Consider the following 13,476-nt stretch of genomic DNA (forward strand, 5'->3'; position numbering starts at 1 on the left):
GCATTTTGTGCACCAAATAAATTTCAAGAATCGAATCTACCACCATAGCTTCCATATTTGTATTTTGAAATCCCAAATTTTTCCTACTGTTTGTCCCTTAAATAAGACAGCTTAAGGAAAAAAGCACGGTATGGAATGGAAATGCAACAACAACCTGTGAATGATCGCTTTCTCTTATAAATGATTCCAATTTCTACGCCTTTTTCATCGCGAATCTCATAGTGATCGAAGCTGTCATTTTTATTGTAGAGTATGATCGTGTAGTCGGTGCAATTGACTTTATGCCCTGTGATATTTTTCACAGAACTTGTGAATTCACCTAAAATGTAAGTCACCAATGTTGTAGTATGTATGCATGATGATGAAATTTTATGGAAATAGTTATTAAATTGATCTGAAGCAGGAAAACAATGTCAACACTTTAGGAAGAGATCTTACCAAACAAACTCATATGCCTTTATGTGATAAAAATTAGTGCGTGTAATGACATATGGCGATATATTAATTCAGTGCGTTTACTAAATAATTTCCGTAAACTCAAAGTTTGTCAGGCATTCAGAAACAAAAGCGTACTTACGACTATCACAGCTCGGACCGTAAAAGTTAGGAAGACAGTTGCATTTAACATCACCTCGGCCATTCATTTCGCATGATTCTGCATTTTCACACGGACATGGCTTACACACTCCATGAATACCAGCCGAATGATCATATACATCTTTGTAGTGCAGGTCATCGCATAACTACGATTGCGTTGGATATTAAAGTATATTTTATACAGGAGTTTTTAAACATGTAAACTTACTTCACAACTGGTTCCGCGGTATCCTGGTGGACAGCGGCACAACTCGACTTCGTCGGCTGGTCCTTGATCGGTTTGTGCTGTCACAGCGGTTCCCAGCGCAATGTCACTGATGGACGACCTGGTTGTGTAATCTCGTACTGTCGCCCGGACCAAAATTTGATCCAGGTTTGAGAGTACCGTCATCAGATCATTACGAGTGGCTTTGTAAGGACTTCTGGGGCCTAGCACAGTCCAGTAACTTTCCAAAAGTGGAACCGAGTATGCCTGTAACAAATGATAATTTAAACCAGTCCTGTGATACATCACATTGACTTACCCCATCTTCGTAGTGTGGTCTAGACCAGAAAAGTTTCAACCCATTGCCAATTAGAATGATATCTTGATCAGGAATGGGCTCCGAGCCAACGGTAGATTGTGTAATGGATAAGTTTGCTCCATAAGACAGGATTTGGCTGCCCAGCAATCGTTCCGGCAGGCTCCAGTAGTAAGTATTTCTGTCTCTGAAGTTGTAGCTGATTTCGTTCCTATATGGTGCTACATCGAAACCTTCCTTACTGAACACGTGACCGTCGCGATTTGTGATGGAGAAGCCTTCTTCTCCGGAAATAAACAAAGGCAAGTCTTCACGGAACAAACGGGATTTACCGCATGATTTGGTAACTCCAGAGCAGAAGCATTCCCGGCATCCATCGGGATTATTTGCGTTCAAATCGAACGATCCTTGCCGACATTGATCACAGCGATATCCTTCAACCAATCGTTTGCATTCGCATGATCCATCACATCTGCCTGTTGAGCCTTTTACATCGCAATGCTTGCAATCATAAGTAGGATCCGAGGTACCAAGAGTACAATCATTAGGAGTTCCTCCGGTAGCATTGCCAACGTATGGTGATTGACAGTACTCGCAGTTGCTACCGTAGGTGTTGTGTCGGCAATTCATACAAGCTCCCGTGACAGGATCACATTCATCCGAGTGATCGTTACATTCGCATTTCTCGCACAGTCCAAGATATAGACCACCGTCACCCTTGTAATAACCGGGTGCACAATCTTCACACGAGAGACCAATGTGTCCTTCTGTACACTGACACTGCTCAACAGGCCAGGCGCGTGTGCCGGTTCCGTAGTAGTCCGTATCTGCCGCCACATCTAAGCTGACATGTGACAGAGCTGCCTCGTTGGAAATGGTATTATAGGTGGCCTTTATGAAAACGTCACTTACGTTGGCCAGCGCCATCAGCAAGTAAGGACGAGAAGCTTTGTTTCCGTCTTCGTAGTTCTGCCAGAAGTCTTCCAAAATCGCAACGGTGTATGTACTGGATCCGACCGGTGAAATGCTGCCCTCATTTCGATAGTGATGAAGCTTAATCTTGTTACCCTGAAAGAAGATGATGATGAGGAGGCTGGTTAGTGGAACCTTAGTTACCTAAAAATAGATTTTTGGGCTATTTTAAAGTGCATTGTCACGCAAGACTAGCGTGTATCTTCCATAGAGAAAAAGATAGTAATCCAATCAAAACTGTAACAAGGCGGACAAAAAAGTTATCCGCCAGAGACGAAGTGTGCTACAAAGTGAAAGAGGCATAAACATTTTATTTTATCTCCAATGAAATTGTTCGAAACTTTGCACTATGGGGCTGTCCATAAACCACGTGGTCATTTTTTTGGGACTTTTCAACCCATCCCCCCCGCGTGGTCATTTGTCCATACAAAATTTTTAATTTGTCCATACAAAATGATCATTGGCCGAACCCCCTCCCCCCATGACCACGTGGTTTATGGACAGCCCCTATGTAATATTATAAGCAACGATAATTAAGCCCCTGTGGGTGGGGGGAGGGGGTAGGGTGGTTTGTGTTCAAATTTCTTCACACTATTTCATTATATTGAGATATAGGCCGGTAAATTGGCATTGACTGCCAAGCGCCTGTACACTTGTATTTTATGACAAGCCAAACGAAAATCCGAAAATTTCATCCACCCAAAAGGTAACACTTTTTTGGGTTACCTTATTTGTTTATTTAATTGTGAAAGAAAATTCGAAAAAATCTGTAAAGCTACATAGGCACTTTTGTTGTAGAGCTTTAACTCACTGGAAACGGAACGCGCATTGAATAGAAAGACTTCAACGCAATCACAATAACGAACCCGATTTTCATCACATGTGTTCTACTTACGCTGTGGAGAACAACATCCGGGGAGCTGCTTCTCGATGCTCCTCCCGAGGAGTGAGGCGTATAGCGTAGGGTGTAGTTAAGGAAACCTCCGTATGATGTCAATTTATTGCCGAGGAATCTGTTTGGATAAAATGAAAAAAAAAAAAATCAATCATTGTTACGGCGGTACTTGAATTACTATTCTTACTTAGCAGGTAATCTCCAATAGAAAGTATCATCGCTAGTACCGAAGTTTCGGTACACAATCTCGCTTCTAGAGGCTGGTATATTTGTGGCGACAATTTCTGGATTCGTATAGTCGGAAATAAGTGAGAATCCAGATTGGCCGTCACTGAATGATGCTTGAATCGTATCTCTGTACATGCTAGTGCTGGAACACGTTCTGGATACTCCCATACAGAAACACTCAACGCAGCCTTTGTCGTGCATGAAGAAATGTTCTGCCTGGCAGCGGTCACAGTATGTTCCAGTAACTCCATTTTTGCAGATACAACGACCGTCAGATAATGATTGTTGTGTGCCTTCCGGATTGCAGTTGGAGACCGGTGCTGGGGAACAACCTTCTCCCATTGGATTTCCGATGTATCCTGGAGCGCACTGTTGGCACCTGTCACCGATATAGCCTCGATCACAGTTACATACGACATTATTTCGGCTGTCAAGCTTACACGTCTTTGCCCTGGACCTATCTCCACTTATCGGACAGGGACATGGGTTACATGGAATTCCTCGGTTGGGATCTCCATAATACCCCGGACGACATTCCTGTGCTTTGGGAACACATCGTCCCAGCCAAGGGCCGCTGCTTTGTCGCTCGTAGTCATAATCACAGTTTTCGCAGGATAGTCCCCTGTATCCCGGCGGACATCTACATTCCTCAACTAACGTGGCCGATCCTAGTCCACGATCCTGATTTGCTGCAGAATCCATAGAGATGTCCAACAATTCAATATTTCGTTCAACTCCGTCAACGTACAGCATTTTTATAAGTAGACTTTCAACGTTGGCCAACACCATCATGAGGTCTTCTCGATTAGCCATGGTACCGTCATCTTTGCGCCATACTCCAGGTAGGAAAGTAGCTGTTACCTGGTTCCTTTCATCTGGATAGAAAGGAGCATTGTGGTTGTAGAGCAATGTGAATCCGTTTCCCTGGAATACAATTGACAGTAGGTTACGTAAACAGTACAGATGATACATTTATGGTCATACCTTTATAATCATGTCGGGAGCAGTATTCGGCCTACCACTTCCATCGTATTCCACAGTGTATCGAACAGATCCTCCGTAGGACTTGAGTTGATTTCCAATGTATTCAACAGGTAGTGAGTAGTACGGAATTTGCCTACTGGGGACAATGTTCGCAAGCCTCAACTGGACGCCGTGCCTCGTTGCAACCAAATCATGATTGCTGAACTCTCCTTCAGTTATTTGCCGCTGTCCGCTCCACGGCCCTTCTACGCCAACAATGGTAAGAGAGGTGACCCGTGGATGTAGCTATATGGTTTATAAGAGGAACCGATTATTTCCATCATCCGGTTTCACTGAAAAAGTGTAACTTACAGCGTATGTGTACAAATCTGCGCTCTGACATTGATTAGACACTCCAAAGCAGAAACAATTGATACATTCGTTGGGGTGCCTAGCCTTGCTGTTGAAGTATCCTGAGCGACAAACGGTGGCATTTCCGGTGACAGTTACAATAGTGTCAGGTGATACAAAGTGAGTTCCCAAAGAGTTTATGATTTCACATGAATAAGCACCAGAATCTATCTGTTGCATATCGTTACAAGTGAGTACTCCAAAACCGTTATCACTAATACTATGACACTTGTCTGGAACGTGTCCCCAGTTGAGCCGCCAAACAATGAGCGGGATTGGAACACCAGTGGCACGACATGTGATATTCAAGATTCCTCCAGCTACAATTTCTCTCGAAGGAGGAGGTGGTTGGATTACCGTAGGGGGCACTGTAAAAAATAGCATGGTTGAGTATTGCAATAGTTTAGTTAGACACCCCTGTTCGATGCTTACTGCAGCCAATTTCATCCGACTTATCGATGCAATCTGGATGCGAGTCGCATTGGAACGACTTCGGGATACATTGACCGCTGCGACACTGGAATTCGTCATACCGACACGGTGCTTCCGGTGGCAGAGTAGCACAGTTTTCCTCATCAGACCCGTCTTCGCAGTCCGATTCTCCATCGCAGCGCCACGTTTTGTAAATACATTTGCTGTTGCGGCACTTGAACTCGTTCGGCTGACAACGCTGCGATTTGCTGCACCCGGTTTCATCGGAACCATCCGTACAGTCGTAGTTACCGTCGCATATTTGCGACTTGGCAATACAGTCGCCATTCATGCACGTTGCTTGAGCAATTGAACATGCTGAAGGAGGACGTTCCGCATAATTGTCTGAAATCATATTCATTGTTATTGTTATTCATTGTTATCATATTTATATATTATTGTTGAATTGTTAGTTGTTGTAGTCTTTATGCTTTTATTTGTCTTTGCTGAACGTAAAATATTTTTATCTATGAATGACTGACGCACCATACCGACTGTTTTTAACACAAAACTTATTACTCAACACATCTTATTTTCATTGTTAAATTTTGATATTTTACTTACAATAGCATTAGATTATTGTCTCTTTCAATTGTTACATGAGCAAAACAAGCATAAAAAGATGCGTCAGTTCATTACTATGTAAAATTACAAATTCATAATATTAATCCAAAATTTAATTATATTAATTATAATAATTAATTATAAATAAATTGAAGTGCTCAATACATTTCCTTCTAAAAGCTAGTGAAGAGCTTTTACTACCTAATTTATAAAAGCTTCTGTTTCTGTTATCTATTAAGTATTCACTTCTGATATAACTTCAAGTATCAGGTCATTGGGCCGAAATACGTTAAACCGATTGGGTCAATTCTAATTTCTTACATTAAATATGGTAAAATGGTTTTTTTAAACGCTTGGAACATTTTTTGACGATCTGTGACATACCTCGCATCTAGAGCTTATTTCTTTAACAATGATTTTGTGCGGTCACACTATGTATTAGGGGTACTCACTAAACAGATTAAAATGCTGCGTAAGCCATGATTTTCTGCTTATTTGAAGTGTTTCATAATTAAATAATCAAAGATTGCCTTGGTGTTCGCGACGATTAATCAGTTTACGTTGTTAGGTGAACCTCCCTATTAGCTTTCCTATCAGAGATTTAGCCTTTTTTTTAAATAGGCTGTTCTTTCGAGGTATTTATGCATATATCATAAGCTAAGCATTCAACTAGGCTGCTCGTTTTCGGTTTTAAACTCATTTGTCATAATGACCAGTGTTGGTAAAATCACACTCAAATCACACTCATGAACCGCTCCTACGTGAGCAAACTCGCGCTAGATTCTGAATCATTTTCTCACGCGCGAGATTTTCATGCAAAATCTCGCTCTCACGAGTCAAGCGCCAAAATCTCGTTCGCTTGTAAAACGAATCCAAATCAATTTGAACGGCATTCGATGTTGTTGTACGCTAGATTGGCTTTTGTTCTATCACATAATCCTAAATACTTCGATGTAAATAATAAGAACACTAAGAAATAAAGCAATGAGTGAAATCACGAGTCAACTCATGCATGATTTTTTCGGCGGTGAGTTTAGCGAGTCAAGAATCGCGCGTGAAACAACTCAACCATGAGATTTGAGAATTTGAGTTTTTACCAACACTGATAATGACCCGACACCGTGTCAAATATTGATTGAAAAAGTCTGACACAGACAAATTGTTTTAAATTTTGTGATTGACAATTCACAAAGAAAGCACATTTAAATTGTTTAGACAATTCATTTTTTTAGATATATTAAATAATGTTGATGTATGATATACGCATGATTTTTTTTACTAACCAAGAATTCAGTACCAGCAGCATGAAAAAAGTAACGATTTATCTTCATTACCCACATATACATGAAATACCAGTCAAACGTATTTAATTATTACCTAATCCAAAAAATTCAAACCCTATGTGTGGCACCGTGCCATATTTTATGATATTGTTACGATTTTTCCTATATTTGATTCTCCACGCTGCATTGAATATGGTTTTAGTTTATGTAAGTATAGGTCGATAAATGTCAACAATAAACTATAGAAATACTTACATCGTTCCACGATCAAATGTACCGTTTTGGTGCTTCCGGGTGTCGATTTCGGATATCCGACAGCTTCACAGACGTAGTCACCATTATGGTCAAACTGTAATTACATGTCAGTTGGTAAAAGTTCGACATAATTCCAAGCTTACGGCGATTTCACAAACTCACCCGAATGTTGGGAATTTCCAATCGGCCGTTCAAATCACGCGATCCCGGAGGAAGAGGCATTCCGTTTGCGCGTGTCCATCGGACCTTGGCCCGAAGGAGACCCTCGTCACGACATTGGAAGACGACTTCACGGCCTGCAAGTCGAAAAAAAATGTTATAACGACGTAACAGCAAATGGGTATAGTAAGTCCCATGATGAACCATAAATATTTATGGGTTATGTGCTGCGCTGAAATAAATATCTTGAAAATTATAAACTTCAGATCTAAATGATCTTAGGTACTTGATTGTTAATAAAAACATGAAATATTCTCCTCATGGAGAAGAAGGTGAGTAGCTACATGGTTTCATATAAAGAAGTATAGTGTTAGATGGATTATGAATATTACTCAACCTTTACGGCAAAAATACAAATACATAGTTGATTAATGGATATATTATGGCATCACATATCTGCTTTACAAGATAAGTACAGTCAGGTCTTTTTTACGCAGTTTCTATTTCCGCGGCCGTGTAAATGAAAACTCCATACACACACATTTTTTCTCATCGTCTTATTTTTGAATTTTCGTCGAGAAATGGTGAGACTTTTTATGCATTTTTTGAGATTTTGAACTGAGTTCACGAATAAGAGCGACACGTATCCCCCGCGTACAAGAAACCTGACTGTACATATCATTTTTTTTTCTTTTTTAACGCTCGCCATACTGCTCTAGATAGGATTCGTGGCAGTATTTTTTCAGAATATAACTGAGCTTTGCGGGTATCGACTTTGTATGATGAATTAAAAAAAGTAAAATCAAAACAGCTCAATAATGAGAAGTGTATGTAGATGGTCACAACTGGTCATATAGCAGAGCTAAATATACTACATATAGACACATTCCACGCACTTCTACACCGCGGTGTTTGAACTTCATTGAACGATATTTCCGTGCTCCTAGCACTAGAATGACGATAATTTCTTTTCTTATATTCTTCTAATAGTATTTGAAACTTTGAAAACTGTTTCGAGAAAGTAGCAAATTACTTGGCGTTAAGTCAAAAGGGAAGGTGTCTCGTTACGCCCTGTTTTTTTTTTAATTTTTTTTTGTCGTGGTAAAAAGATCCAATTTTCGGTTACAAAGCATAGATTGAATCTTCTATTCAAATCTGATCGTCTGACATGCTGGTTGGCATGTATTTAACAACATAACAATTTTTGAAAACCAAAGTTTGATTCTCGCGCAATATGTGGAATGTTTCTATAGGTTGTTATAAATTGGATATAGCCCGTGTCGATCGCGAATAATTCCCTCCACATTTCGCTAAAAAAATATGGGTTTTATTCACGTTAAATTAAAACCAGTGTTTTACAACTTATATCCGTATATATATTTTACAATTAATATCCAGTGATCATTCAGTCAATTCAGTCTGCCGCGTTGTGATCTAGAAACAATATTAAAAAAAAACAAAGTCGATTGGTACAAAATGTGCAACAAAATGTGCAAAACTGAAGTCAAACCACATTATTAACGTTATTTCAAAAAAGTAAAGAGACGAACCAGTCAAGGGCTGAAAGTCTCGATAATATAGCTAAATCAATAAAAAAAGTTGTAAAACTTTGCAACGTCGTTGTAGTTTGAACATCACGTGGAGATACTGTTTGGCTCGACCCCTCAAAAAAAAAAAAAAAAAAAATGCCTAGGAAATTTTTTTGTTTTTTTTTCATTTAACAGCCAAAATGCTGAGATTGTTTCTTTAAGCGTACAAATGTTGGCAATCTACCCTAATTGAAAACGTTGAAACGTTTAAGTTGTAGCATTTAGCATAAGTGTCTCTTTGAAGTTTTGTGAAGTGTGAGTAACATGGCCTGTAAAGTGAAAAAAGGAGTACATATTGCAGTTGCGAATAGCGTCTAACTAATTAGTTCATATTCCACATTTCCAATCTATCGGTATCTCGCAAAAAAGCTTTCGGAGCTTTGAGCGTAAAGTACTGCGTAAAATGTTTAGTTGGAAATTTTAAAAATATGTGTGGCACAGTCTTTCAAGTGTACAAAGAATACTTTAAGACTTTAAGGGGCTGATCGTGTGGTGCAAATGTCGAATGAAACAATATCCAGTAGGGGTACAGGTACAAGTCCATGAATTCATAGGCGGATGCGATCATACTAACTGCACATGATTACAGAGGAACTTAGAACCAAAGAGATGTGGTAAACCAAGGAATATCGACCAAGAGACCGACTAAGGTGAACATCTTGGTAGTTGATTAAAGCTACATTGGAGGTATCAAAATAGGCAATTTCTGGTGGATTTGGTAAATTTTGTCAGGATCAAAGCGAGAAATTTCACAACCAAAAAAGAATAAATTATGAAACACTCAATTTTACTAACTTTTAGCAGCTAGGAATCAGAAACGTGTCTAAGCATATTCTGGAAATATAATATGCTTCGGAAAAAGATTTACGTTCACATAAATAAAAGCTCATTACGAAAACAAAATAAGTTTCTTAAAATGTGAGAATTTTTTGCCGGTGACACCACCTAAAGGAGGGTCCAAATTTCGCCCATATCTTCCAGGCAGTCAAACATGTCGATCCTGTCCAAACCTAACTGGTGAAAATTAAACCATAGGCATATCTATTTATAGTAGTGACTAAAAAATAATAATGAAGATTAAATCGTGTTTCAGCATTGGATTTTTTTAACTTCCCCTTAAGGTACATGATAAGATTAGACCGGTCAGCGCACATGGAGATGCATGCATGCCCAACAAGATATCGATATTGGACTTACCCTCGACTATTTGTCCTATGTTTTTCATTAGTTCAGTTAAGAAAGTAAGTAGGAAAGGAATAATAGATTAGTTTAAAGTGCGTTAATTCAGTTAGAAGCATCAATTTTTGTAACAATTTTGTTGAACTTTGAAAACTATTAAAACATTGTCAATACATATCAGATTATAATTTATTCCAATACTTAGGGAAAAATCATAGATTTCTATCATGGATATACTTACTTTCTTTAATAATCTGTTCATCTGGATATGTTTTCAGGTTCAGTCTCCTGTCTCCTTCGCTTGGGGGCGTATCTGGTCGATGAAAAATAAAAAAATGAGAAGTTAACACCACCATAAAAGTTGTATTGTTGTTATTAGTTGTTTTCCTAATAACGATAAGTAAAGCATGAGTAAAAATCAAATGTCAATTGAATTTTAGGTATAATCTTCCATTAGATAAGAATTCATATTAATACGTTAATTTCTCTCCAATCGTTCTTTCGTTGAGTTAAGCTGTTATTACTCCAGGCGTCTGTTGTATTGCGATGAGATAAATTTATTTCCCAAGTAATCAAACTACTCAAGCCGTAATGCAAGCATAAATTCGGTATAAATAAAGCAAGCATTATTCTGTTTGTACAATGGATCACTAAAATAACTCAAACGACCGCTATGAAATGAACAGATAGCGCCACCGTAGCCTTGTGTGTTTGACGTAACTCGACTGCTGTCACTGTGTTACCGTCCATATACGGTGGCGCTTTTGTTTTGATGCGGTGAGTAGCGGAAAAGTCGGCTTCAATGATTCATTGAATTGGATAGGGATAGGGATCCAATAAAGTTGTATTCTAGCTATTTAAATTCAATTTGGCTTTATGAACTACAATTTGGCTTTATGGCTACATGAATTCAACATAAATTTTACATAGAGAGTTGTGCTTACTTCATTTACACCGTATTTACGCTTGCTTTACGGATTCAGCAGTGTTGTTACTTGGGTTATGTTCATTAAATACCTAGTTACTCAACCCTAATGATGGCTATTTTTCATTGTTTATTTGTTCATCAGCTCCAGTGGGTTAGGAAATTAGATCACCCGAAAAGCACGCATCAGTTGGAACTGTTTGTCGTTTGATAACTTACGCTCTACACAATCTAGTTCATCGCTTGTATCATAAGGGCAGTCGACTACTCGGTTACATCTCAAAGATTGCGGAATACAAGGACCATTCTCACACCTGAACATATTACGATCGCATCTGTCACTATCTGTTTTGATTGGATTTTTTTTGTTACGATGAAAGCAAAGAGGAAATCATAGTGATTAGGGATACAATCTAATACAAGAAACTCCGATTGGTTTATGAAAAAAAAAAACACATTTTTGTTAAATTTATTCCGAGCAGACTTATTCACTGAATGAATTAAACGTAAATGCTGTATCGCGGTAGCAATATCTAAGGTGACAATCACGCCAGAGCTGGTAGTTGTGTAGTGACCCCGATAAATTGGCGTGCAGATCGTTCCAAATAACACGAAAAATTGATAAAAGGAAGAAAAAACCAATGATAGTTTTGGCAACGCCTCCAGTTAGCCTAGTGGTTAAGGCTATGGATCGCCAATCTGGAGACGGCGGGTTCGATTCTCGTTCCGGTAGAGAATATTTTCCCGACTGGACCTAGTGTATCATTGCACTTGTCACACAATGTACAAGTTCATGCAATGGCAGGCAAAGGAAGCCCTTCAATCAATAACTGTGGAAATCCTCTATGAACCCAAGTTGAAGAGAGGCAGGCCAAGTTCCAATGCGAACGTCGAGCCATAAAGAAGAAAATCAAGACTTTTGGCGACGACATAAAGACAATGATTGGCAACTCGAATAGGATTGGGACACGGTTATCAACCGTGGTGAACTCAAATACTTAGCGACTTAGCAACTGACAAATACCTTCTCAGCAGAAGTGGCAAATGGCAACAAAAAAGAGTATGAGAAGAATGACATTATTGAGACGCAATACAGTATGTGTGATTTCAGATGGAACAAAATGATACGGGGAAGTTTTACGACAGTGCAGTGTCAATGACAGTTTGCCAGACGTACGCGAAAAATTATGTCCATTAAAACTCTGTTGCAAACTGACTCGGAAAGTTACGGTAGAAGATTGGAAAGTTTTCAATTGGCCAGTCACCTCAGTCAGTGCCTTGTTATGGTCACACGGTTTGTATTTGTCTTATTGTTTGGTTTTGTGGTATGGTTCAATATGTTTTTCTCCTCTAGCGATTTCGACTGATATGAGTACTTTGGATTTACTTTGTTCTGGCTTGCAGTCTTAATAAGTTGGCCTACGAATTTATTATCTTGGCTCCAACGTTTCGATCCCGATTTGGATCTTCCTCAGGGATAAAGAATTATTCGTAGCTGTCCAAAAACATTCAGCCTGTAGTGTTGTCTATGTTTCGTTGTTGCATGGTCGGTTTGGTGATCTAGTACTACCATTTATACGCCTCCACTGTGTTTTTTCGCCCACAATTCTATATAACACTTTACTCACTGTCTAGCTGTTCAACTTCAATCGTCTTTACTGCCTACGGTATTCGTCATTTTGATTCATTTGTGATCGAAACGTTGGAGCCAAGATAATAAATTCGTAGGCCAACTTATTAAGACTGCAAGCCAGAACAAAGTAAATCCAAATGTTTTTCTCCTCGTTAAGTCAGGTGTCGCATGCTTGTTTTTTTTTCATCGAATCAGTCGAACCTGTATGTTACAGTATCGTCGATCCTGTGTCAAATTGTTTTTTTGATTTTGCTAATAGTTTTCTAGTTCTCTGTGCTCATCTCTTGTGTCATTACAATTGATTGCAATTTTTTTTTAAAATAATAAAGATTGCCTGTCAACTATTATGTATTCATCCCTTTACAAATACTATGAAAAATATTCAAATTCGTTCAATTCTCCTATCGGTCCTACCTCGGTAAACCATGTCATTTTTTCAAGCGTTGCCTTGAAATGTCAACCTAGTCATACACAAGTAACGTTGATCAGATAATGAAAAGCAGTCAGTTTTTTGTCCAAAATGTCACGTCGAACGCATTGACGTCAACAATGCGTTTAAGTGTTCGCACGTTAGCTTCGAATCTATCAGTACAATTAAGTGCTGCAAATCTCCTTCCCACTATTAATTCTTCGGTTGATTTTAATTGCTTTATTTAAAGAAAAATATGACCAAGTAACATTTTAAAAATTCGAAAAAGCGACTATGACATTAATAAATTACTGATCAAAATCAACCGAGAAATGTGGGGAAGAAAGCCCAAACAACATTTTGAAGTCAGCTGGCTGTAAAAGGTTAAAGAAACCTGTCACAAATCCTATAGTACTTTTATT

The 13,476-nt window shown here is 38.8% G+C and overlaps 1 protein-coding gene across 32 annotated transcripts in view; it reads right to left on the reverse strand.

Annotated features, from left to right (window-relative positions):
• Positions 1–13,476, reverse strand: part of LOC109404958 (basement membrane-specific heparan sulfate proteoglycan core protein) — a 305,493-nt gene that overhangs the window by 40,837 nt on the left and 251,180 nt on the right. For 25 of the 32 annotated variants that reach the window (XM_062858588.1, XM_062858581.1, XM_062858573.1 and 22 more), the window contains 14 exons: positions 11,232–11,357; positions 10,329–10,400; positions 10,106–10,120; positions 7,323–7,456; positions 7,161–7,254; positions 5,020–5,403; positions 4,549–4,955; positions 4,198–4,482; positions 3,173–4,137; positions 2,986–3,103; positions 1,122–2,186; positions 806–1,069; positions 578–743; positions 155–319 (listed from right to left, as the gene is read on the reverse strand). In XM_062858588.1, the coding sequence (XP_062714572.1) occupies positions 155–319; positions 578–743; positions 806–1,069; positions 1,122–2,186; positions 2,986–3,103; positions 3,173–4,137; positions 4,198–4,482; positions 4,549–4,955; positions 5,020–5,403; positions 7,161–7,254; positions 7,323–7,456; positions 10,106–10,120; positions 10,329–10,400; positions 11,232–11,357 (4,260 nt within the window). The remainder of the gene's footprint in view (positions 1–154; positions 320–577; positions 744–805; positions 1,070–1,121; positions 2,187–2,985; positions 3,104–3,172; positions 4,138–4,197; positions 4,483–4,548; positions 4,956–5,019; positions 5,404–7,160; positions 7,255–7,322; positions 7,457–10,105; positions 10,121–10,328; positions 10,401–11,231; positions 11,358–13,476) is intronic. The other 7 variants (XM_062858574.1, XM_062858582.1, XM_062858589.1 and 4 more) reach the window with 4 other exon arrangements.

The sequence above is a fragment of the Aedes albopictus genome, chromosome 3 (assembly GCF_035046485.1).
Source record: "Aedes albopictus strain Foshan chromosome 3, AalbF5, whole genome shotgun sequence".
Taxonomy (NCBI): Eukaryota; Metazoa; Arthropoda; class Insecta; order Diptera; family Culicidae; genus Aedes; species Aedes albopictus.